Source organism: Podarcis raffonei, chromosome 7, assembly GCF_027172205.1.
Source record: "Podarcis raffonei isolate rPodRaf1 chromosome 7, rPodRaf1.pri, whole genome shotgun sequence".
NCBI classification, from domain to species: Eukaryota; Metazoa; Chordata; class Lepidosauria; order Squamata; family Lacertidae; genus Podarcis; species Podarcis raffonei.
The window spans coordinates 26,531,124-26,558,257 of NC_070608.1; the positions used below are offsets into that span (position 1 = coordinate 26,531,124).

The window sequence follows — 27,134 nt, forward strand, 5'->3', positions numbered from 1 at the left end:
AGCAGTTTGAAAGCATGTCAAAGTGCAAGTAGATAAATAGGTACCGCTCCGGCGAGAAGGTAAACGGCGTTTCCGTGCGCTGCTCTGGTTCGCCAGAAGTGGCTTAGTCATGCTGGCTACATGACCTGGAAGCTGTACACCGGCTCCCTTGGCCAATAAAGCGAGATGAGCGCTGCAACCCCAGAGCCGGCCACGACTGGACCTAATGGTCAGGGGTCCCTTTACCTTTACCTTTAATACATCCTTCAGTTGTTTTTGATGGCAAAGTTACAAGTTTCCTACAGAACATTTGTGGGTCCTAACCCTCAGTTTTGAGATCACTATCGCTAGGTATGGGTTCATGAATTCTAAAACATAGTTCATACATTGTAACAGGTGCAAGGAAAGCATGAATGAAAAGAGTACATGGAGGAAAAGCTGTTGTGTAACTTTCGGAGCTCACAACCTCATCAGAAATTAAATTCTTGAATGCTACTTGCAACATTATAGCAGCAGATAGGAGGAACACAAAGACTTGCTTCTGTGACGTAGCAAGTGCCATTTATGGATTTTGGTTCTGGTGAGTTGCAGAAATCATACAGCGTAGGACAGGTTAATGCACACTTCCTGGCACTTTCAGAGTGGTTTAGCAATCAATCCCTCTCCCCAGGGAACTCTGGGAATTGTAGCTCTGAGGGAAATAGGGGTCTCCTAACAGTGCTCAGCATTCTTAACAAACCAGTGGTATGATGGTGCTTTAAATGTATAGTGTACATGGGGCCTTCTGTGGTTGAAACATTATGAAATGTGTTGTTCAGATGCACTGGGATAACAATCCATCGTGGGTCAATATATTCTGAATCCAGAGCAATGAAGGGAAAGCATGTGAGCAAAGTTGGTCAGACAGTGTATTAAATCATCCCATGTAATAGTTTAAGCAGACTTTTGACATGGAAGCAACTTGTGTGAAGCAGCCAGTTCACCGCTGTGCCAGCAGGTTTTAGGATAATGAAGCTATCATGTAGCACATTGTAAGAAATATTAGCTGTCAGGGAGAGGTGGAGGAACAACTTGCCAGCTTCGAGTGTCAACATTTTGGGTGATGATACAATTTCAATCTTATTTACTATTGCCCACAAAGGACTGGAGAGATCACTGCAAAGTACTGAGGGACTTCTAAGAAAACAAATTTAGGAAACAAACCCCACGCTGGAGATAGAGAGAGTAACTATCACATCAGACTAGTATAAGCCAAGCTTCTTCCAGAACACTCAGAACAAGGAGACCCAGGATCAAATCTTCAGTCAGCTCCCTGGATGCAGTCTTCATGTGCTGTAGCCAATATCAGTTCAGTTGAGTGTAGCCCATTGGAATTGATGGACAAGAGTAATTTAGGTGCAGCAATTTCAGAGCGTGTGGTCTGAGTAGAACTTAGCTGGATGCAACCTAATATTTCATAGGACTATTGTGGGATTTCATCTCTGTCCTGAATAACTTGGAGTAAGAGCAGGATTTAAATAAAATAAAAAAAACCCTGATTTTCACAAAGCTGCAGAATCTGATGTGTCTGTTGTATGTCCCCTGATTTAATTAGGCTGAGAAATACTACTGTCAAAACTTTGTTCATTTTAACAGGTTAAACTCCTATCACCACTGTTGCTCAGTGGCACACATTTTCAAGGAAATGCATCTTGAAAGTGCCATTATAAAAGTTATATTTGACCACATTCTTCTTAGAATTGATTTTTGATACAAAACTTGCTACTTCAGCCATTCCAAGAAAACCCCCACATTCCATTTTGTTTCACATTTTTGCCTCTGTTTGCAGCTAATAGCTATTGTTTTCTTGATCTCCTCCTGATTCTGCACAAGTTTTTTTGTATGTTTTCTTAGTAAACGGCTAGTCCCATTGTCACTCCCCCTGACGTCTGCATTCAATGCCTCCTCACCTGTTTGGAAAGACAGGTCTTTCAAGACATGGAAATATACTTTTCTACTGCAGGGAGTTGCATTGGAGCTTCATCTGCAGTTTCTTTCCATTCAGATTGATGTGCCCTGGCTTGTATCCTACACAAGGTTTCAGCCAGCAGTGGCAATAACTGAAGCAGATTGTCCGATGTTTACTAATCGGGGTGGATGTGTTCTCCAGTGCCTTTCTAATTGGGTATTTGTGGACAACTAATAATTTGTGGACATGGGTGGCACTGTGCGTTAAACCACAGAGCCTAGGGCTTGCTGATCAGAAGGTCGGTGGTTTGAATCCCCACGACGGGGTGAGCTCCCATCACTTGATCCCAGCTCCTGCCAACCTAGCAGTTTGAAAGCACATCAAAGTGCAAGTAGATAAATAGGTACCGCTCTGGCGGGAAGGTAAACGGCATTTCCGTGCGCTGCTCTGGTTCGCCAGAAGCGGCTTAGTCATGCTGGCCACATGACCCGGAAGCTGTACACCGGCTCCCTCGGCCTATAAAGCGAGATGAGCGCCGCAACCCTAGAGTCGTCCGCAACTGGACCTAATGGTCAGGGGTCCCTTTACCCTTTACCTAATACCTTCTTTCTGAACATTGCATACTTCTCCTGTGTTCCCTATGTAGGGGATGCTGCCACCATCTATTGAATAAGGTAGGCCAGTTAAGACATTGCATAATTCATACATATCAGAGAACTGTGGCCTTTAGTGTGGAGAGCCCACTCAAATGGCAATCTCTTTTATTCAAGGTATAAATACAGGTATCATACTTAGAGGCACGGTCTTGCCCACCCTAACTGTGTTGCATGACTTCTGGTATTTTCAGCCCTGGTTGCAGTAGTAGTGTTGATATTCATGGCACATTTTTGTTTACTGAAGTGGAGCTATATATATTTCACATTTTATTTATTTGTTTTTAAAAGAGGCAAACATAACAAAAAAGAAATAAAACAAAGGACGATGAAGCATCACAGCTTGGAAAGTCAAAAGCACAAATATACAGTGCAGCTCTAAAGGGATAGTAAAGTATTAACTTATACAAATATTCGCTTTACAAATAACCAAGGAAAGTATTATCCACCTTTGCATTCCATCATTATTGAGAATAAAGGTGCATCTTAGATGAACCAGACATTTGCATATACTGATGGCACTGAGCGATTGTGTGTGACAATATTTGTATAAGAAATACAATTATGCCATGGGAGCGGGGAGGTAATTCGAGCTCTGCTTTTAGGCACTTTTTGTTTAGAATATATGTTTTTAGGGAGGACAAATCTAAATGTGACTATCTTAAAAGTGTTTTCTGAAGCAATCTTGTGCCGGCTAGTGTGGAAGGAAATGTCTGGTTCTGACAGGGCACCAAATAATCATGATGATGTTGTGAAAACGTAAGAATAATTACAGAGGAACAGGAATGCCAAAATTCCCGTGGGATTTCTGAAACATTTATGGAAATATGTGAGAAAAGCTGAAATGCAGCTGGGTTTAGTACTGGAAAAGTAATCATCTGGGTGGAAACCAGCTTCAAGAAAGTTTCTGTTGAAAACTGTACAGCGAAAAGTAATAAAACCCTGCACACATCTGCTATGTGCTTTAAAAACAGTAGGCTGGGCTGGATGTGGGGTGAGCTTTCAATTGCATCAGAGACCAGCCATCCCAATTTGTTTTTATTCACAGTTGGAAATGTGGAGGTTTGAGATGCTAAAAATGGACTTTAATACGAAGAGCTGCTTTGTGAAATTTGTAAGCAGCATGTTCTCAACATTACTGTTCAATTAAAACGTATTTTGGAAATTGTGGTGGCATCTTGTAGCCGACACAACAGTGAAGTGTGGAAGTTATCCTCAAACCAAAACTGGTGAATTACTTAAGTGAGGTGGTAGAATAGACCGTGCCATTTCAGACTAAAGACAGGGGGTGCCATTTTCCCAAGGCTTTGCCATATATAGTATGTAAACGGATTGTGCAAGTAAAAAACAAAAGCAAATGCCAACTTTAGAGAAAAAGATTCTAGCCCAGCTGCTAGTAGTGGAGCATTCATAAATGTGATCCACCGACAGCTGTCTCCAGTGATATATTCCATTCTAGAATTGCCTAGATCAGGTCTTAGCTGCAACTACTGATCGGAGAATCTGTCAATTATGATTTCCCTCAATTTCTCATTTTTCCAATCTTAAATTCAGTTCTCTATATTTCCACAAAGCTTTGCACTTAAAAAGAAAAATCCTCATAAAAATTCATCAGCATTTTAGTGTGAATTTCTCCTAATGTATTTGTATGCAAGGCAATTTCCCTTAATATAATGCATTTTCATATGCATGTTATTTTCCCTAATACATTCATTTTCATGCACACTTTACCAGGGGTAGATTTAGGGGTGTGCAACTGGTTCGGTCGTGCTGGGTGCAGAGCCTTGGGAGTGCTGGAACGATGGAGAATGGCTCGTGAGAGGTGGGGGGCACTGAATTTTGGCATCACACAGGGGGCCACTGAAATTTGAGGCACCAAGGTCTGCCATTTACAGTCATACCTCGGGTTGAAGTAGCTTCGGGATGAATATTTTGGGGTTGCGCTCTGCAATGACCCGTAAGTAATGGAGCGCATTACTTCTGGGTTTCGCCGCTTGTGCATGCGCAGACGCTCAAAATGATGTCATGCGCATGCGCGGAAGCAGTGAAACGCGACCCGCGCAGTCGCAGTCGCATGTTACGTTCGCTTCAGGATGCGAACGGGGCTCTGGAATAGATCCCATTTGCATCCAGAGGTACCACTGTACTTTACTCCAGTATATGCATTTTTGTACATGTTGCTTGGTTGACGAACTGCATTGCAAAATTCAGATGCAAGCTGAATAAAATTTCTCACGCATCCCTTGCTGCAACTAACTTGTTCCGTTGCATGTGACGTGCAGCTGAATACTAGGCAATTGGCATTTTTACTAAGAAACAAGTCCCAGCATGTTCAATGGGCTTACTCCTTGGTTTGCATGTCTAAGATTGCAGCCTTAATCACAGTCAACTAACTGACTGAATTGCAGTGTTCATGTGCAATATAGTAACGTGTAAGCAACTAAATGACTTTCATGTGGATCAGGCCTAAATCTACACCCCATTGCTTTCTACGAAACAGAGCCACAGTGATGGTTAACTCTAGCTGGATCTGTCTCACAATGTCAGAGCTATGATTTGTTTCTTCCACTTACAACTGAACTACTTAAAAGCATATGGAGCATCTTGGTGTGTCTTGGATTTGCAGGAAAGTAACTTTTCTCAGATAGCTGCTCTGCAGATGGCTGGCATAAACAGGAGGCATGTTTTCTGAGAATGAAAAGGTTTGCAGGATGTTACTGTTGGCCTTGGGAGGTTGTTCACAAGGGAACTTGCCCCTCAAGTAATAAGCAGTAGTTCCCTGGCCTTCACAGTTCAGGGTTTTAAAAAGGGGGTTTACAGTCCTGTTTAGGTAAACAGCTCGCGGCTGCTTATTTTGTTACTGACTCATAACAGGCCACTATTGTTTTCTGCAGGTGTCTTCCCAGCAGGTGGGAAAGTGAAAGAACTGCATAGATGTGTGGTCCAGACCCCACCCCCTTTAGATAAGGAAGGTATCTTCTGTGTGTGTGTGTGTGTGTGTGTGTGTGTGTGTGTGTGTGTGTGTATGTTATGGCAGCTATTATTGTACATCTTGCTTCCAGGAACCTCTGCAGCAAAGTGTTTCCTGCTCTTTGACACTGCAGGAAACAAAGCAAATTCTTTCCATTCCAACATAGGAAGCTTAGAAACATAGAAAGCTGGCTAGTAGCAGGTCAGGCTATTGGCCCATCTAGACCATGATCATCTGCTCTGACTGACAGTCTCTCTCCAGGGTACATAGGAACATCGGAAGCTCCCATTGCCTCATTTAGGTCTGTTTTGTCTGCAGCGACTGGCAACAGTTCTGCAGGGTTTCAGACAAGGGTCATGCCCAGTTCTACCTGACAATGCTGTGAACTGAACTTGGGATCTTTCTCATGCAAAGCAGATGATCCGCCATGGAGCTACAGTTCATCCTACATCTCAAGCAAAATTATGTGGATGCATCTTTAAAAAGAAGTCTTTCTCGCCATCAGCTACCAGATCCTGTTAACTGGAGATGCCAGAGATTGAAACAGAGACCTTCTGCATGAAAAGCATGGGCTCAACCTCGATCTCTCCCCCATCTGCCACCTCAAGTAATTAGGGAAGATACCTTCTGGTTGTTTATATTGTGATTCATACTACAGTGACTGCTTTCATTTGACTTAAAAAATATCTAGTAGCCAAATATTGTTTGGTGGGCAGTGGCCACATGGTTAGACCAGATTGGAAAGACCTGGTTTTAAATTTCTTTTCAGCCATTAAGTTCCCTGTGAGGGCACTGGTAAAAAACCACTCTCTATCAAAACTACCAGCCTCATGGGATTGCTGCAAAGGCAAAACGGGATGTATGTGGCCCTGAATAAGGAACAAATGTAGTTGTATATTGGGGACTGGCTGGGTGAGGAAGAGTTGTGGGAGCTACACACCCAAGAGCCCCACGGGGAGGACACAGAAAACGATGACTTAGATCCCTGCTCATGGTGATGGGACACTGAAGGGCAGTATGCAGAAGGGATGAGTTGGGATGTGCTGGATGTGTTTGAGCAATCAAGTGGGGGGTAGGGAGGAGGAGGGTCTTGCAGGACAGGATTAGATAATGAGAGTCTCAGTGTGAGGACAGACTCGGATAAAGGGGAGTTGGAGGTTTCTCCTGAAGACGAAAATCTACCCTTCTTTGATTTAACTCTATGCTGAGCACAAATATTAATGGTGGAATATATATGGGCAATAGGGACACGGGTGGCGCTGTGGGTTAAACCACAGAGCCTAGGACTTACTGATCAAAAGGCCGGCGGTTCGAATCCCCGCAATGGGGTGAGCTCCCGTTGCTCGGTCCCAGCTCCTGCCAACCTAGTGTTTGAAAGCACCTCAAAAAGTGCAAGTAGGTAAATAGGTACCGCTCCAGCAGGAAGGTAAACGGTGTTTCCGGGCGCTGCTCTGGTTCGCCAGAAGTGGCTTAGTCATGCTGGCCACATGACCTGGAAACTGTACGCCGGCTCCGTTGGCCAATAAAGTGAGATGAGCACCGCAACCCCTGAGTCGGCCACGACTGGACCTAATGGTCAGGGGTCCCTTTACCTTTACCTTTATATATGGGCAATAGTTGGATAAATGTAGGGCTAGCAGGGGTCAGCAAACTTTTTCAGTAGGAGGCCAGTCCACTGTCCCTCAGACCTTGTGGGGGGCCGGACTATATTTTTTGGGGGGGAGATGAACGAATTCCCATGCTCCGCAAATAACCCAGAGATGCATTTTAAATAAAAGCACACATTCTACTCATGTAAAAACACGCTTGATTCCTGGACCGTCCGTGGGCTGGATTGAGAAGGTGATTGGGCCGGATCCAGCCCCTGGGCCTTAGTTTGCCTACCCATGGGCTAGGGGCTAGGTGCACATCCTGTAAGATTTCACTCACCCACCTGAATATTGAAAGGTGGTGCAAGATCTGCAGTACATCTGCAGTACACACCTCCCATACATGTTCTTTTAGTGATTTATAATCAGTGCCTTCATTAAGCATGCCTCAGTCTATGGGGTAAAAGTACAGTGCTCTAGTCTCTGATCTGCAGGTGTTGGATAGAGGAAGTAGGAGGGACATTGCTGCACAATGAGGAGCTGGTCTCAATGCCATGCAGACTGCAAACTTGGGATTCCATCAGGGTGAGAAATTGGAGAAGCAGTATTACAACGATGCCCCTCCCCACGTGGTTCGGATGCCTGGCTTGTATCCTCCAGGAGTCATGTGTTCAGTATTGCAAGTCCTATCTTACCGAACTCCCCGCTGAACTTCCAGTGTTTACCAAAGACTTTATTACAGTATTATTATTTCGGCAGACTTTTTAATTGAATTCTGATTTTGTTCTTTAACACATTTTTAGTTTCATTGTGTCCATTCTCTTTTACATCAGTTGGAAATGCCTGTGATTATACAAATCACTGAAATAAAATAAGAGAACGGAAAGCGAGAAGTTGCTTTTGTTAAATATCTGTATGCATCCTAACGCTACAAAGAATGAGGTTATTAGGGTTGCAAAATAAATGATGCAGGAATGGTACAGCTAGGAAATGTTAGACTCTGACTTAATCTGTGGCTGTTTAGGTACCAATATATATTACTTCAAAGTATGTGAGCCCCAGCACCATTGTAACAGAGGATCTTAAGCTCATGGCTTGAATCACAAGACATACATAGCTTGCTTACCAGAGTACCATGATCACTGAATATAAGCAACGAGCTCTTTCCGACAGGGCCAATTCCAATTAAAAAGCAAATTAAACAACCATATTTCAAGAAGCAACGTATAAACTGAATAATTCCAAGGACTAATCAATTATTGCCCAGTGCCTGCGAGTAAATGGCAAGAAGCATTCTGAAGCGCACATTCTATTTGTGCTTTGAATTCTTTAGCTAAGTTAATTCATGTTCGCTTAAGAGACAGCCTATGAATTTCTGAATGATCTCCTTGTCTGGCAAGTGTGAAATCGAAGGACAGGGTCTCGTCTCCCCCCTCCCCCCAATGTAAAAGCTTTTGATTTGAAAGCTTTTGATTTTTAATGTCGACAGAAACTTCTTTTAACAAAATAAATAAATTTCTGTATTGGGGGGTGGGGGAGGGAGAAGAGAGAGATGAAGGCTGGGAAGAGAAGGCAGAAAGAGAATAATTGTTTTCTCTAAGGCTATTATTTAATGTGAAAGCAAATAGTCAGCCCGAGAAAACCAGCTAACAGAAGGGGATTAAGGAGAGTCGATCTCGGAGTGGCTTGATTCCTAGCAGTGCTGCTGTCTCTCTTCAGACAGTGACGAGGTGCAGGCGGAGAAGGCGGCAGCAGCAGCAGCAGCAGCAGCAGTTCTCCAGATGGCTGGGGAAAGTGTTTGTCTTGGGTTACTGCAGGGCAGTCTGGACTCGGAGAGCAGGCGGCCTTGGGAACGGGCTTCATTAGGGACCAAGTTGCATGCCCACTAAGTAAGAGAGAGAGAGAGAGAGAGAGAGAGAAATGAAAGGAAAAGCAGGCAGGCTGCCCAAGAGGGACTGGGCTTGACTATTGTTAACATATACTTGACCCCCCTCCTCTCCGCTCATGACACAGATGTCTCCTACCTCTATCACCTCCCACTGCTTTAAGCCCTCCCCCCTGCACCTGGGTAGCTGAGCCAGGCCAGCTGCTTGCAGTATGCTGTTTGACTTTAGAGGTGGCTGCTAGCAGAGGGGGGTGGGAGGAAAGAGAGAGTCAGACGCTCACACACACATATACATACGGAGACGCGCGCACACCCATACACACGCGCGCGCGAGGGGAGAACAAACAAACAAACAAACAAACGGCGGAGCCTTTCCCGCAGGGCGGATCTGTGCACAGACATTACATGGAGCTGCTTCCCCGAGCGGGCGGGCGCATGGGAAGCCTGCAAATCTATGCATCGCCGCCTTAGAGAGAGAGAGAGAGAGAGAGAGAGAGAGAGAGAGAGAGAGAGAGAGAAGAGGCGGCGGCGGCAGGAGGAGGCAGGCGCACCGCCACTGACAGCGCGTAAGATCCACCGCTTGGACTCTCAGCTCACATTTTTCGTCTGCAACAATAACAGCGACCACGGGCGGCCGCCGAGGAGGAGGAACTGAGCATTCCGCATCGGGCTACTTGGAGGACTTTTATTTTCCATTCTTCTGACTACGGTGATTCTTACATGCGCTTTCTTGAGCCTTTGGCACCCCCGAGAAGCTCTCCCTCGCGCGGATCCTCCTTTCCTCCCCCCCACCCTTTTTTATTAAAAAGAAAGAGAGAGAAACCACACGCGTAAGAACAGCTGGAGTTTGGCTTCGTCTTTCCTCGTTTCCTTCGCGCCGTTTGGACCTTTTCGTGTGTGAACGTGGATGATCCGGAGCGGGGAGGAAAGAGAAGGAAGCGAAGCCACATTGCGTCGCCCCTTTTTCCTCTCGCGGGTCCCCGCCGGCCGGCCAGCCTGGGCTGTCCGAGCTCCGCCAAGGAGGACTGGAACTTTTTATTTTCAGCTCTCTGCCTGGGGCGAATGGTGGGAGTCTCCGGTCCTTTGCAATGTAAGTAACACCCACCCACCCACCCACCTACCTTACACCCCCGACCGGCCAGCCGGCAGCAAGGCATGCGGAGGGACTAGGAATTGGCGCGCCTCTAGATCCCGGAGCCGGATTGCGGGATGGGTTGGGTGGCGCGCAGCCTCGGTCCCCGGATTTCATCCCCCCTTTCTGCCCTTTACTTAGGCGGGATCCTGTGGTTGTTAACTAACCCGCTAACACGGCTTGGAGTTGCTGTTGCCGCGGTACCAAACCGCGCAAAGGATAGGATTGCATGCGAAACCAAACCGAAACACCCCACGACTCTCAGCTCTCGATTTTGTCCCTTTCCGAAAGTGACCAAAGAGCAAAAAGTTTTATGGGGGAAAAATAAGCTCCGTCTGCAGCATCGGTTCGAATTCGAGTACAAGTCTCCTTGAGCTCAAGTGCTTAAATTTGAAATGGGCTCAGTTCAGTAACCTATCTTCCCCACCCTCGCACCAAAACGAGTGCGACCACCACGGTGCCTCTGAGCGCGTGCAGAGTGCTATTGTTTACTGCCGAATAACCGCAACGACGTATCTGGGATGCGGCAGGGCTTCTGATTCAGAAAACAGGTTTTCCAGGCTGGCATGAGATCTCCTTTTGCGAATTAACCCATAGTCTCATCTCTGTTTCTTTTCTTTTTGTCCCTCTATTTCAAGATGATCCTTGCTCGATATGAGCTCATGTGATCAAGAGCGCTTGAAATGTAATGTTTTCAACCTAGACAGTATGGATCGAAACTGTAAATCACGGAAAGCGCTGTAGACATATTTTTCTCACAGATATATTTCAGGTAAAGGATATCCCATTTAATTTCTGTATAATCAAGTGCAGAATGAAACATGAACAAATCTTTGATCTCTGTATTGTCACTTTACTGTTACATATAACAATGATTAACAATAATTCGAGATCAGGAACTTCCAGATTTGTTTATTAATGTATGTCACTGGACATTTCAAAGATCTGATCTAGACTGTATTGAAGAGAACTTTAGCGTTTTGGTAAGTTTAGTAAACTTGCAGCAATCTCCTAAATACATTTACTTAGAAGTAAAACTCATTGAGTTCAATGGAGCTTTCTCCCAGGTAAGTAAGTATGTTTAGGATAGAATTTCAGCCTTAGCCAAGCAGTCTCTCTCTTGGAATAAACACAGTGAACAGGTCACAAAAGATAGGAAGCTTTGTTGACCATTTACTTTTTTCACTGGCTTGAAGTTTCATAGATTTTAATGTAATTTCAGTACTATGAGTGGTGCATCACTGAATCTCCTGTAGTACCAAATTGTTTTGGAACATCAAACTTCCTACTGTATTATTTAGAAATGGAAGTGGAATTTCTATTATGGACCATATGGACTCATTGAGGTTACCGAGCTCCTAAATGCATACAACTTATGCTATGTAAGAGAAAAGCAGTCATTGCTACTACATTTTGATTATAGTGGAGGTTTTGTGTAATTTTTATGTCTGTCTGGAAGTAAGTCCTGCTGTGTCCAAGAGGGGCTTATGCCTAGATAAAAGGTCTATCAGATTGCATCCTTACAGCACAATCCTGTGCATGTCTACTCAGGGAATTAGCTCAGCTGAGTTCAATGAGACTTGTTCCCAGGTGTTTATGTTTAGGATATTGCAGGCTAAGTCTCCCTGCGATTGAGGGCAAAGGCTCTACAGTTCACATGCAGAAGGGCTCATGTTCAGTTCCTTGCCTCTCCAGGTAGATTCTCTGTCTAAATACAGGAGAACTGCCAGCAGTCAATGTCAACAATATTGAACTAGGTATACCAGTAGCCTGACTCTGTATATGGCTGCTTCCTATAGTATATCTTGCAATGGGAGATTTCCTAGCAAATGTTATAATGTGGCCCACTTCCTTGATGGATTACTTCTGAGTCTTGGAATGCACTGCTTAGCTTTTGCTTCAGCAGAAATTCATGTACTTAATGTAACTATGACCCCTTTAACTTTTAACATTGCTTTCCCTAATTAATCTGTTCAGGCCCCAGACTTAAATGGCTGTCCACAGCTGCTGAAAATTGATTTTTCCCTTGATGGTGGTCTGAGTTGCTGACCAAATCAGATTTTCCCCCCTCCATCAGTTGTAGACCAACTTTAAATCTCTTTTGATATTCTGTATTAATATAATAATAAAAACCCAGACACACAAATACCCCTGACAAACAAAAATCTATGTGATCTGAAATCTGATCTCCATGATGTTTGTGTTGTTATGGTGATAGTCTTAAAGTGCTCTTAAAAGTGAAATAGAAAACTTAAATTGGCATTTTTATTTCAGTGTCTTTATGGATTTAAGAATTTACCAAAAGACTTACCTTATGCTGACCTGATATATTATAAGTTTTTATTTTAATTTCTGGCTGATTACACAGAGGATATGACACAGATACAGATCTAACAATATTGGTCTCTAATGGTTGTGCCATAGTTCCCTTTTCAATTCCTTTGAGATTATTTCCTAAGGAAAGTGAACCAGCATAATTTTCAACAGCTGTGGAAACTCTTAGGAAATTTAGACTGCCTTCCCTACACAATCAGAGTGCCGGATTCTAAAAATCTGAAAATTGTTTACTTAACAGTGTCCCTTAGAAAAATATCCAGCACAAAGTTTCTTGCATTCTAACAAACGACTTGCAAGCTGTTGTGTTAGCCAGCCATCTTTCTTAATTATTACTGCAAAACTTTTCTGGTCAGTGTATCAAATTTCATTGTGTATTTTTACTACCGTAGCACATGTTGAATTGGATTGGTGGATTCTCCCCCTTCCACCCCCCCCCCACTTCCCCTCACCCCCCTTGGCATAAAAACTGTAGAACACTGTAAATTAAAACAAAAAAAAGTGCAAGTATAGATATCCCATGCCAATGACTTAATACAAAACTCAGCCTTCTTTCATGCTGTGATTATGAGAAATAAGACTTTTGTCTTCAAAACTCTTGTGAACGAGCTCACATTCCCTTTTGCAGTGGAATGCAGACTGCATTATGGCAACTGCTGTTGCTCGCTATGTTTTGCTCCAGGAGTGTCCATCTTTTTCCTAAAGTGCTTTTGTTTTAAAAGATTTATTTTTATACGCACTCCCTTGGTTAACCCAAACTGATGGGAACACTCCATCAAAGCATTGTGAGCATACACCATTGTCCGTGTGGCACTATGCCTTCTTAATACTTGAACTGCATGTACGCCTCTGCCAGCATCATGCCTTGTGATTCTGTATAGAGAAGGAGGAGGAGGAGGTTCCTCCACCTGAAGCCCTGGTCAGTGGCCAGCAAGCCCCCAGGCATTCTTCCCTGTCAACTCCTGTTTCTCACCCTTCTGAAATGGAGCTCAGCTGACAAGCATTGAATGCAAAGCCTGCTGCACTAAGGCTGCATGGCGCTTTGCTAGCAAGCCGCTGTGAACAAAAATTGGCATCTGTGTAGTATTTGCATTGTGGACAGGAGGGGGAAGGGCTCCTACCATGGACGTTTTCATTGTTCAACTTTGTTTGCTGCAAGCTCGTTACTGTTAAAATATTTAGCTAATTGAAAAGCGACACAACTGTGTGTCAGTATCGTGCTCCCATTTTCGGGGGGAAATAAACACTTCCAACACTGCCACCTCCATTGTCCTGTGCGAACTTAAGTTGACACTTGGCGATCAAAAAGCCTTATCAGCAGAAATAAAACAGGGACTTGCTGTGGGATAGAAACGTTTGTATCTGGTGGATTGGTTAAATCTGGATGAGGTGTTTTTTTTTAAAAATGGTGCTTTTTCACTGAGTCTTGTCGATAGTTATAGGGGCCTTAGAAGTACACAGAAATCTAAGTATCAGTATTAAAATGTAAATGACCCCGTTTCTCACAAAAGAATGGCCTCCCGTGCAAAATTTTCTTAACTCTCCACATTCCTTTTAACATGATCAGTGCTGCAGAGTCCAGAAAGACAAACGCATGCAGATAGCAATGCAAAATTACTTCTTAACAGCAGCAAATTCACTGGGTGCACTGGGCATTGCAAATGGCAATGGTCATATTCTAATTCAAGTCTGCTTTTGTTTTAAGTTGAATATTTTTCTAAAAGCAAACATTTTGAAGCAGAATGGCACTGAAAGGAAGCGCTTAGACAAATAAAAAGGAGCACAGCTTTTAAAAGCAGTCTAAATTTAGAACGCACGATTAGCTTAATCTGAAAGACATTGACTTCCATCTTCATTAATATCTTTTCCACCACTGATAAGAAAGTTCTCAAATGATGTTTAAAGAGCAGTGGGTGTTTTATTAAAGTAAGCATGGGTTCACTATAATGGAGGTAATTGTGAGTGATAAGAACAGGGCAGGTTATCTGTATGTTGTTTAAACAGAAGCAGCTACTTTTGCATCATTCCCAGGAGCCATCTGCGCAAGGGGGGGGGTGTCACCTGTCTGTCCACCCTAATTATAGGGGGGTGGGAGGAGAAATAAAAATGGAGAGGTCTTTCTGGTAATGAAACCCATAGTGATTTTATTGTAAATGAGTCTTGTGTACAGAGGAAGATGCTAATTTTGAAAGGAAAACAAACTGCTATATTGGCTGCCATGCCCTGGCAGTTGTGAAACAGAATGCGAAGAAAGGGGAATGGGATGCTGAATTAGCACTGTAGTTTGAGATGTGAGTGCTCAGTGGTAAAAAGTGGTCATTTGGGGTTCATGTTTTTTGTGCTCTTTTTGAGAACCTCTTATTCTAATTTTGAAAAAAAAAGTATTTGCTTCAGTATACTTTCTAGATTGGAGATAGTTATTTCATATAGCTATTTCTTTACATTTCCCATCTGACTTAGTAGTTTTGGTGCATATGTGTGCTAACCTTAAAGGAATTAAGAATGTATTTTGCAAATAAAAGGTCACATGCATTTCTCCCACATCTGTTTATAGTAATTATGAACATAATTAGCATAAGAATTACAAGTGAAGTAATGACGAGCTGAGCTGAGCAGTGAGGTATTATAGTATAATGGTCATATGTTGGCATTCTCACATTATAACACACTAGAATTCACATATTCAATGCAAGAAAGGAAATGCTAGGTTTTGAAGCATTAAAACAGCTAAAAAATCTCTCTGCCTGAGGCAGATGGACTTCCTTGCTTTATAAGGAGGTAACCCGTTATTAAGAGAGAATCAGCTGAAATTAAGATTTGTAGCCTCAAGCTTGGACTTTCAGACAGCTGTGATTATGAATGGTTCGTCTGTTACACATTTTTACTCTGGCCACCGTGCATATTGCTTTCTTTAAAGCAAAAAAGGGGGAGGGAGAGGTGGGCAGAACAAACATTTTCACAACAAATGATTTGTTCTAAAAACATGGCAGTTTTCTGTGATATCTACCAGATAGGAAAGATTTAGATATTACAGTTCCTGTAATGTCTAAAATATATCTTAAATCTGGAGAATAAGTGCTAATATTTTGAGAAGACTCTCCTCCCCTCACCACCATAGGAAAACGTTCTGGAGACTTAGGGCCCAATCCATGGTAATTTTGCTTTACATCATGGCTGCACAGCTATGTCCTGTGGTGCATTCGTAACAGTTTGCATAGAATAGGCATAAGAGAAGTTTCTGGAAGATTCTGATCATTATTTAACTAACAACCCATCATGTGCATTTTTACTTGAAGTAAGTCCACTGTGTTCAATAGGACTTACACTGCAGCCGAAGACCATCTGTGGATTCCACAGAAAGCATCCCTGATTTGTGCAGATTTGCTGCTGGAGCAAATGCACCCAGCTGAAGCAAATTGAGCATACTTTTCATTCTCTTTATAATGTATGCTTGATTTCTATCGAATATAGTTATCCATACATGACCATTATAGAAGGCAATGAGGAGGTGGGGGAAAGTTGTTTGCTTTTTGAGAATGAAACAATCTGTAGAGAACCAGACATCACTTTAGATACATAACATTTTGCTCTTTCATCGGTGTACATTCAGACATCCTTTCTGGCAGTGATTGTGCAGTTATTCACCTCAAATTTATTTGTAGCAAGTGAAAAAAGAGAAGTTATTGGGACTTGGTTCTGAGTAACTATGCTGAAGATCAATGTGTGATCACAGAACACTTAACACCGAGCACATTTTGTTGGTATAAGCCTTGCGATGTATTCTGAGGAATGAAGAATTAGAAAATAATATCTTGTGCTATGTCCCAATGATACCATGAGGTTTTCACATTATTGGATTAGTAGAGGATTTATGACAGAGTCGTCTTTATGTGGCATTTCATTACAGTGTCACAATTTTCACACACACACCCTTTCCTCTGGTGTTAAGATTCTGCTTTTGGCCTTTGTCATGTGTCAAGTCCTCTTCCATATATTCTTTGGTGGGGAAAGAAAGCATTTGGTCCAAGTGTATCGCTCTGGCTGTTATAGTTGCCCAGTATTCCCTCTTTTGATTTGTTGATCAGCAGTCATCCCAAGGGGAATAGACCATTTTCAAAGTAAATTAATATCATTACCATTATAGTCTTCTCAACATGGAAAAGTTTCATTCCGTGCTCTTTTACTTTTTAAGAAGAGCCCTGTGGATCAAGTCAAACATCCATCTGCAGTGTAATCTTATATGTGCTTGCTCAGAAGTAAGCCTTATTGATTTCAGTGGGACTTCTGAAGAGACATGCTTTGGATGGTGCTGCTAATTTTGCCTTCTTTGTCCAATCTCAGCAAACAGATACTCTCATTTTCCTACTCATATTGAAATACTGCCCCTCAATGAGGCCAAACTTAGATTCACAAAATGTTTAGGGGTCTGCATACCCCTGAGTCCCCCAGGGGAAAAGCACTGGCTAGAGGTATACTTCTTCTAAGCACAGATGCACCATTTAATTATCATGGACAATAACAATTTGTTAATGTTTCCTCCATGAATTTGGCTAATACGCTGGTGCCAGCATATTCAATGAATTATTTTCTTTATACTTGACTTGATTCTCCGTGGTTTCACTGGGTGAACTTAAAATAAGTCATGTGGGGTCTAGATTTCCAAGTCGCCAATTTAATGATAGAAACCTTATGTGGAGAAAGAATAACTACAGTTCTTTTTAGATGCAGAAGTAGTGGATTAAAAAGTATGGATCTCTTTTATTAAAGGTGTTTGCTAAGCTCACTAAATGCTTAAACAAACAGGGAACCCACAAATGTTCAAAAAAATGAAAGCAATACATTAGACATCACTTTAATTTATGAGATTGGACCAGGCAGATAATTGCCCTTTAATCTGTTTCCACATAAAAGATATGGCTGAGGAAACTCTTTGAAAGAGGTTGGCGTGTGTGTTTGTATGTTGGTATATATTCACCTATTGACATGTTGAATCCTTATGTATTCTAAGTAGATTTCAGCTGGTGGATCAGAACCCAAAATTGGGACATGTCACAGCCTCAGTGCCACCACCATTTTTCTGCCATCTTTTCAGTGGGTGGTTGCCTTTTAAGGAGGGCCTATCGTGAGAGAGGAGAATGAAAGAGATAGAGGTGGATGCATAGGGTAAATTAACTGTGTCTTATGTTGCAGAATGTTAGGAGCTAAGGGGAGTCCCAAGTCTGACAGACTTGAAAACTTAATTTGATGTGTTCAGAATATTTCAGTTTTTCTTCATCAATTTTAAGAAGGTATGAGAAAACTGAGATGGTTAAGAATACACTTTTTAGAATGAGCAAGTTAAAGAGGGCCAAGTTACTTTGGCCCTTTGGGCAGGTCTTAGTTTGGTGCAGATCAGGACAGTTCAAATAACGGAGGCAGCAGCATATTCATCCATTACATTTATATACAACTTTTCAGCCAAAGGCATCCAAAGATGTTCGCAATTTTAAAGGACTAAAAAAATCAAAATTCCTGGTTGCTGCAGGTTGTCAGGAAATGCACCAATAATGGATGAACTATTTCTTAGGTTCTTCATCCCTCTCCGTGTAACAAGGAGACATTTGAGCCTGCCCTGCAATGTGCTTTGTACAAGGGCCTACACTGAGGGAAGTATGAGTACAAACAAGTAATGGTTAGATGAACTTTGCTTGTTCTTGGTGAATCTTCATGGCCCATAATAATCTGGATGATACGTATTTTACCGAAGAAGAAGAAGAAGAGAGAAGATAAAACCAGTAAACTGATCATGGAAATGAGAGAACCAAAGTTTTAATTTCTAGAACATTCTAGTCATGCAGTGGTAAAGGAAATCCACTTTCTATCTGGAATGCCATCATTGTCCTTGCTTCACATATTTGCATTTTGGGATCTGGCATTAAGAGCTGAGGGGAAGCCTTGGCACAGATCAACCTCTCCTTCAGGTATTCTATTCAGGCAGACTTGATTTTTAAAATTTATTTATTTTTGAAAAAAAAGAAGACGTATGGAAAATATTCCCTTGAGAAAGGGCCTTTGGCTTAATGGCAGTTTCCCAGGCCGGAAGATGGGTGCTTCTTTAGCAGGTGTGTCTGTGCATATATGTGCGCTAAAGTTGAGCTTTCCACCCCCATGAGGAGAAGTTTGCTCCCACCTCTAGGCGAGTGCCCTCTCCCTCCTTCTCCCTCTCTCTCTCTGTTTATTTTCCTGCTTCCATCTGGGCCATGCTGATATTGTAATCACCCTGATGCACATTGCCTCTCCTTCCCCCTCCTTTCTCTCACATACAATGTGCCATCCTGACAAGGCTTTTACTTCAGATAAGCTGCGATGTGTGTTTAATGAATACAAAGCCCTAGCTGCGCTGCTGCCTCGGCTCTTGCCTGTGCTCTCCTCAGCCAGAAGGTAATCTCCAAGCATTTTGAAAGTGGTGTTGCGGGAGGGGGGGGAGAGAGAGATGCTTCTCCTCCCTCCCTCCCTCCCTTTCTCAGCGCCCCCTCCCCATCTCCTCTAAATGATGCTGAAGTCGATAACAGCTCCGGAGAAGTGAAGATGTAACCTCTTATCTTGCTTCTCTTCTTAGCTGGTGGGGAATTTACATTTAAAGATTAGCCTGGAGTGAGAGAAAAGGGATCTGCCTTTTGTTGTGTGGGGTTATGAGGCATCTAACCTCACCTGGCCTGGCCTTCCAATCTCCCATCAGCTCAGTTATTCAAACAGGACTTGCAAAGGTGAGATTATTTTATCTCTCCTCTCTCTTTCCATCTCTCCCCCCCCCCCTTATCTTTAATTGGTTTTAGTGTGGCTAGTCTGAATGGGTTTAGGAAGGGGGTTGGGGTTTGTTTTTTGTTAAAAAAAAATCCGTGATACAGCAAAGGAAGTGTAGTTTTGTGGCAAATAGATTATTTATTTACTCGGCTTTAAAAGCATTAGATAGACAGAGAGGATGAACATCGTAACAATTTGATTACCTCTTTTATTGGGTAAGAATGGGTAGCAAATAGTCTCTGTGTGTAGGGGGGAGAAGGGAAGCTTTGAAAATGTCCATTGCTTTAAAAAAAAAGTTTCAGAAGGGTTTCATCCCTTTCCTTTTTATCCCACCTTTACTGAAGTTTCTGCATATGGATTATATTCTGAGTGTTTTGAGATAATGGTTCTCATAAAACAACAATAAGTGCAATTGGTAATGGGAGTCCAACACATTAATCCCACTGAGTGCAATGGGACTTAAACTTCCTTGTAACAAATTCTTGGGATTGCAACCTCAGGGGATTTCTGGTTTGAATTTTATGCCAGAATTGTATGCATGACTATTTGTAAGAGGGATACTATTAATTTCTTTATTTAGTGAAGGACTCGCTGCGCTTTCTGCTTAACCTCTGTTTGGTTTTTAGGTGATAGGACCTAAGTCCACAAATGCATGCTTTTTTATATTTTAATTTTTGATACAATTCTTAGAATTCCTCAGAATAGGAAAGAATGATAAGCTGGTTTTCTCTAGGCAAGGGACAACTCAAACACCATCTGGAAGTAATTTTTTTTAAAGTCCCCAATAAACCCCTCTGGCTTCAGAATACCCCAGTCCTAAGCACCATTACTTGAAAGTCAGTTCTACTGAAATGGGCAGATATTGCTTTAAACTCAATTTGTTTTTGTTTTGAGATATTAACACTTTCCTCTTGCTGCAGCGCTTGGCCAGGTGTTGGCATAACTGGATACAGAGATATGATCCAGTAGCTAAGAGTCTAATTAAAATTTGTGTAAAGCCAAGAGGGGCGGTAGGACATGTATCTGTGTTGACAACAGAAGATCAATAGCGTAAGACAATAGAGTCCCATTATTTTACTTCCATTGACTGAATATATTGACATTTCAGGTTTATGATTGCCTCAGTGAACATGATGGAACACAAGTTCACAAACCAACAGGCAGAGTGCCACATATATTACTGTATGTCATATCTGTCTTCAAGCTACCTTATCACTGAAGCAGAATAGTAATGGATGGTTGCAGAACACTTGGGGAGGTTTAGCCTCTATCAGTTACAAAGCTGACATACAGCAGGTCTTGGGAGCAACTATAATTACACCTAGAATTATGGTGGCCCATGTTTACCTGCTAGGGCTGCTGCAGTTTAGAGTTTAAGAGCTGAGAGCAGACAACATAACAAGGTACTCTGCTTTTCATATTTTATATGTGGGAGAAGACATTTGAAAGTTTCCCATGAGAACTGATTGGGCAACTATGCACAATTCCATTGGTGCTGAAGTGCCAAAGCACCTGCTAGAGATTCCTTGGATTTGTAGACTATGAGTGAATTCAAAAGCAAAGTTTAAATGAGATTTCTTTCTCCTGTCTTTCTTTATGCACACTGGATCAATTTCTGGTGGTAAAGAGGAGGCTGTGCATGGAAAGGATATTATGGGCTTGGGTTTTCTTCTTCTGTTCTGACCATTAAATGGTACTGTGAGAGTTCTTACATATATTGAAGACCTATTGACCGTGAAATATATAGCAAGCCTTATTATCTCAAATTCTTTGAGATACTCTGTAAAATGGAACTGGCAGCACAATAAGACCCCATCAGTGTTAGGCAAGCATGGAGACAGAAATTAATTTAAAGCAGACAAAGAGCTAATATGAAAAGAGCCACTAGTGATTTAACCCATTCTAAAAGAAGTTTAATGAAAATATAAAATACATTTCAGAATATTGTACTGTAATAGTACAACAGTTGTGGTCAGGCAGTGGACTACTGATGCCCCCGTGAGATGGGAAGGAGAAAATGAGTCCTTCATCACATTTTCATGAAAATTTTAGGTTTCTGTTTGATCAGCAGGTGCTGTTGAGATGAAAGCCATGTGTAGGTTTTCAGAAGGCCAAAAGTGTCAATTCAGAAAAGGAAAGTGATAAGAGAAAATGCAATCAGTTTTCCTGTTTTCAATTTGTGCAGGAATTGAAGAGCTGTTTTGTTAAACTGCTACATCTGCTCCGATATGAATATTGAACTACTTCCACTAAAAATAACACCCTATAATTTGCAAGCCACTGCAATCTTTTGTTAATGTGAGTGGGTTATTTTTTGGGGGGGGGGAATCTGTTCTGAAAAATCTCTAGCTTTATGTGCTTTTTTGTTTGTTTGTTTGCTGGCACTTTTATCTGGTGCAGGAAAAATGGTGATAAGCAATTAGGACCTTAGCTCGGTGATAGATTATAAAAAATTGTCTTTGTAGCTAAATATTAGTATACTATTTAGCAAATATTAATTGTGGGGAAAACAACTTTGCATTTCCCCACCTCAACACAATGCAGAGTCATAACCCCAGCATTTCTTGCTGATCTCAATGAAACCTTTATTCATTTGCTACTACTTTTCCACTCTGCAAAGAAAGACAGAGTACCCTGTTTCTTATTATACCAGCAAATCAAAATTTTAAGGTAATCAAGGGTATTTTAGTTAATAGGGCTTTCAGGGCAATTTCCCCCCATATTTAAATAAAATGATTAAATTATCCTTGAGTGTATTCATTAAAAGATGCTCTTCAGTAGTGTTGTTAATCAAGTTTTATGGAATGTGCAGGACACAAATTGTGGATAGCAAGTGGAGGTTAGAAATTATTGAGTAGGCTAGGGAAATAGCTAGAAATTTATAAAAGCATATATTTTTTATTTTAAACCAGTGAAGGAAAAATATGTGTGTGATCTAAAGCATATGGTAATACTTTGTGACTAGAAAAAGAAATAAAGACAAGACAAGTCAGATAGACAGAAAGAAGGGGGGAAAGGTACAATTAAGCAAAGATTGATTTTAATGCAGTTCTTACTACTTGCATGATGGGTACAGAATCCCTGCTTAGAAGTAATTTTAAGACGTGCATTTTTCTGTGGCACTGTAGATGTGCTCCAAGTACAGACGTTTGTTAAAAAATAAAATGAAAAAGAAACTAAGGTAAAATGTGATGTTGAGTATTATTGAATTCAGTGGAACTTTGCAAAAGTAAAGGCAAGATCTTTAGTTTTCTCTGCATTTTTTATTTAGGTATCTGGAATGAAGAGTTTTAAAAGAAAGCACCCCATGAAAGCATATTATATATAAAAGCAGCTTTTTGCAAATTTGCCTTTATAGGCAAGACTCCATCTAGTGGAGTGAATTTGCTTCGCCATCAGTAACAAGCACACTGGGCCATTGTTTGCTCCTTGATACTAGCAGTGTTAAAACTGTAAATTATTGGTTCTGATAGGTTATTCCCCATCACATCTTAGAAACTGGAAATGTTAACCACCACCTGAGAAAGTAGCTTCATGGCCTACATCTGTTGTACAAAAACCTATAGTTAGCTCGGTGGCTATAGGAAGCTTCAATATGTCTGCCTGGCTGGATGTTAATATGCAATTTGCATAAGTACCAGTCATTACCACCAACCAGTTTCCCTTTGTGATTCACTTTATCTGAAGAGCTATAGCCTACATTTCTTGCCTGACTGATGATGACCGCACAGTCACCTCCCTAGGTGGTAGTTCAAATGTCATGTTTCAATTCTGCAGGTCAAAAGACTTTCCACAATGGTCTGTCTGACTGATGTTCTGTTTTCAATGTAACATTCACCTCATTTGCCTGGGAGCAGCAGGAGTCAAACTACTGTTTCACCACAAGGTTAGGTACGTACACACAACTTAGGGTTACATCAAGCCTTTGCATTTCTGACACATGAACCTCCTGGCCATATTTTCCTTTTCCATTGGTTCAGTTGTGTTAAAGCAACAAGAACAACAACAAATCATTGGTTTCTGCTTTAGTATTCTGGTTAAATGTCTACTGTATTGAAAATATTTAATCTGGTAATAAATTCGGATGTTGATGTTTGTGCTAGAGGAGAAGACCATATACTTAATCATACAGGAAATGGATATCATTTATAATGCCCCATTTAAAAGATCTAAGGCAACATGGCTAGGAAAGTTCTTCCCTTGAGAGCCTGAAGACTGGAAGAAGTTTCCAGTCAGTTTGGGTAGCATTGGCCTAGATGGAATGTTGCATTGTGGGATGGGGCAGTACCTAAGAACAGAAAACTGCTATATACGGTAGACAGGTTTGGAACATAGAAAGTGAGACGGATTGGAACTGCTCCAACCTGAGATTCTTAGCATGCTACAAGATAGCCAGTTAAGATACTTCTGCAAAGGAAATTAGGAAAGAGTGGTGCAGTTGATTAAGAAAGCATGCTTAGAGAGACTTCCAGGTAGGATTGTTTGTCAAAGTGATTATGCTGCTTAGTTGCCAGAAACGTGATAGCATTGCCAAACATTTATGGACAATGGCGCCAGGTTGTTGGTTAGTTCTTTTCTTTCTAAGCAAACTTGTACTGTTACTGGCGGGAAATGCAAAAAGTATTGCAGAAAGCCTGTCAGCAGATCAAGTATGGCATTAAGTTCCATAGATGAGAATTTAGGCACCTTTTAGGCACTACAATTGTGCTCTTTGAGAAAATGTTGAAGGAGGTTTAGTTCATGACCTAGCTATTCACTGAAAGCCTTCAACTTCCACCTCATATTGTATATTATTTTCTGAGGTTATTCAGGTTTTAAATGTACAGTGATATACTTAAACTCAAAGAATTAGTAAGCTACATTGATATTTATCAGATTCGTGCATTTCTTCTGCAAAATTGCAATACTTCAAATAAAGGCTAATTGTGTCGGTGGAAGAACATTCTCCTCATGTCTTGCCCATATGATCTCTTTAATAGTTTTGTTGCATTCGTTAAAGTTGACTCTAGTGGAACAGGTATTTGAACTTATCTCTCTTAAAAGTGAGAAAAGGTTGAAATCCTATGTATGTGGTACATGAAATCCCCCTTTGAATACAGTTAAACATACTTCTGATTAAACATGCATTAGATGCCACTATCAGTAAAGTATCCTATTAACTGAAAACCAAATGGTAGTGGTGCTTAGCTGGAGCTGCATTTTGTATGAAAATACTTGCAGAGAGTTGGCCATGTCAAGATATGTATGGTTCAGTATTTTTGTTTTCTGACTTTGAAATTGCAACATTCCAATGCCAAGATATTCAGGCGGTAATCAGTGTGATAGTGCCAACTTGTTGTTCTGAAGAAGCTTCCTTAATGTATTTGTTAAATATTCAGAGGAAGGCAAATACTTCACACACACACACACACACACACACACAGCATCACACATAATGCTAAGCTTTACTGTGAACTTGCAACCCACAAGTTTGGGTTCAGATGCAACACTAAGCTGAACTATGGTTTAGCTCACAGCAGCAGGACCAGAGGAGGAGACCTCTTTCTGGGAACCTGTACTACGCTCATTCATGCTAATCCAGGGTGTGGCTTAGTGTTGCACCCAAACTGTGTCACTGCCAGAATTCCATTGTTATAGCTTTGCAAGTGGCCTTCTAAAAGTTCATTGAAAAACTGCATGGTTTTTGAACCACCACAACCTCAAGTTAACATTGTGTTGCTTCTAATGGGGTCCCACTATTATGGTGAAAGTAGCAACGTGGTGATGCCCTCATATACTCCAGCAGCCCCTGTCACCGATTCTGCTTCACATTTGTGGGACATTTGAGGGAAGCCTCTTCAAAAAGTTGTTAGTTTTTGCACATGTGCAGTAGCTTCCCTTTCACCTTGGCTCCCCTCTCCAATAATTCCCTGTCCAGATAACACATGTTGCTGTATATTTTTAAATTTCAGCAATTCTGGGGAGTGACAATTGCACAGAGCTGTAGCTCACTGGTGGAACACCTGTTTGAAGATCCCAGATTCATTGCCTAACATCTCCAGGTTAAAAAGGATTAGGTTACCAGTGTGATGAAAAACACCCTTTCCTGAGAACTTGGAGAGCTACTGCCAGCTCACAGTAAACAAGCCTGAGCTAGATTGAAAAATAGTTTGTGTGAAGCCGTTTCCTGTGTGAGAGTGGTGTCCAGAGAGTGATCTTTGGTGTGAGAACAGGAGAGTCACACATATGTAAGATGGTCACATTTCTTATGGGCACAGGTTCTGGTCCTGTGCACTACTATGTTATCTCATTGATGTATGTGCACTCTAAGGTACATGGGCCCTTGCTCAGGTAAGACCCATGCAAGCTGAGTGAGACAAGTGTATTGAAGAAGCTGCTTGCAGGATTGTAGCTGTGGTTTCCCAGGTGGAAGGATTTCACGTGTGGAGCCTGCTAATTCTGTTGTAGCAAGCACAACTGTGTCTTGTGACACCTTAAAGACCCGACATATTACCGTATTTTTCTGTGTATAAGACTAGGTTTCCCCCCTAAAAATAATGTGCAAAATTTAGGGGCATCTTATACACGGATAGATCTTCCCCCATTTTCCTAAATAAGAGTCCCCCCAAATAGGGGACATCTTATACATGGGGGCGTCTTATAGATGGGAAAATACAGGAATTATGGCAGCATTTCTGTTTCACAGAGCCCTGGGATTCTGCAAAGCATTCCAAGGAGTCCCGCAAAGAAAAAGTTGGAATGGTGGACAAGCACACCTAATGTGTGATTTCCGTTGAGCTGCAGCCGTGGGGATTAAATGCACTACTCAAGCTATTGTCCTGGGAATCCCTTCCCCTTCCTTCCTTCCCTTTACCATGCTTTCCATGCTTAAGTCAATAGCAGTTGGCAGGCGAGAGAGGGAGGGCAGTGTTGCTTATGCAACTTCCCAATGCTGCATGTTGCTGCTGGCTACCAAGAGGAAGTGGGGGCCAGGCAGTGGGAAACTTGGTGTGCGCCCAATCCACTGCTCCCATTCTTGCTTTGCCCCGCCCCATTGGTAACCAGCAGCATCATGTGGCATTGGGTAAGCAACTCTGCCCTGCCCACGTGCTCAAGCACTTGTCATGGTAATCCCTCTTCCCCATCCCAGAACCTTCCACTGAGCTGCAGCCTGGCAGCAACAGTTAAATATATGGTCAGATACAAACTGTCTCGCATTGGAGCCGAAGCCTTAACAGAGATTGACAGCAAAGTTTTTATAGGTTTCAAAGCTGCTGCTTTTAAATGTTACCTCCAGTACCAGACTTACTTATATGCTAAACAAGCTATAGCTTAGGGCCCCACACTCTTGGGAGCCCCGCCAAAATTTAAAGGAAACAAAACTGGATGTACATTTCCAAAATATAAGATAAAAAACAAACAAAATGGCTTTAGATACCTATTAGGTTCATAAATTAACATCTAGCATATATTTAACACAAAAAACAGTGACAATTTGTTGACAAAGGACAGCTGGACATACAAAGGGCCCCATTACCTTCGGTAGCTTAGGGCCTCATCAAACCTAAATCCGGCCCTGGTTACCGGTACCTCTCTGACTGGCTCTCTGACTTGATCTCCCCAAAATCCCACCTCCTCCCCACCCTGCTTTACAAAAAAAAAATCTTTGTAAAAGTTTTTACTGCAAGGATTCCACTGGAATTTTGTTTAAAGCGAAGGGTTCTGCTGCTGCGAAAAGTTTGAGAACTGCTGTATTGTGGCATAAGAGGACCAGAGCCCATTTTGTGGCCAGAGCACATTTTCTCAGATCCATGAAGTATAATCCTCTGTTGACCAGTATATACCAGGTAAGGAGAGTAACAAGATGGATTAGACACCTGG

The 27,134-nt window shown here is 41.9% G+C and overlaps 1 protein-coding gene across 5 annotated transcripts in view; it reads left to right on the plus strand.

Annotated features, from left to right (window-relative positions):
• Nucleotides 1–9,059: 9,059 nt before the first annotated feature.
• Nucleotides 9,060–27,134, plus strand: part of RUNX1T1 (RUNX1 partner transcriptional co-repressor 1) — a 148,131-nt gene continuing 130,056 nt past the window's right edge. Inside the window, exons 1-2 of one of the 5 annotated variants that reach the window (XM_053395673.1) lie at nt 9,060–10,115; nt 10,796–10,929. Coding sequence is in view for 1 of the 5 variants with exons in the window: in XM_053395671.1 (XP_053251646.1) it covers nt 10,088–10,115 (28 nt within the window). In the remaining 4 variants the exon portion in view is untranslated. Of the gene's footprint in view, nt 10,116–10,795; nt 10,930–19,068; nt 19,238–27,134 lie in introns of those variants that run through there. The other 4 variants (XM_053395668.1, XM_053395671.1, XM_053395669.1 and 1 more) reach the window with 4 other exon arrangements.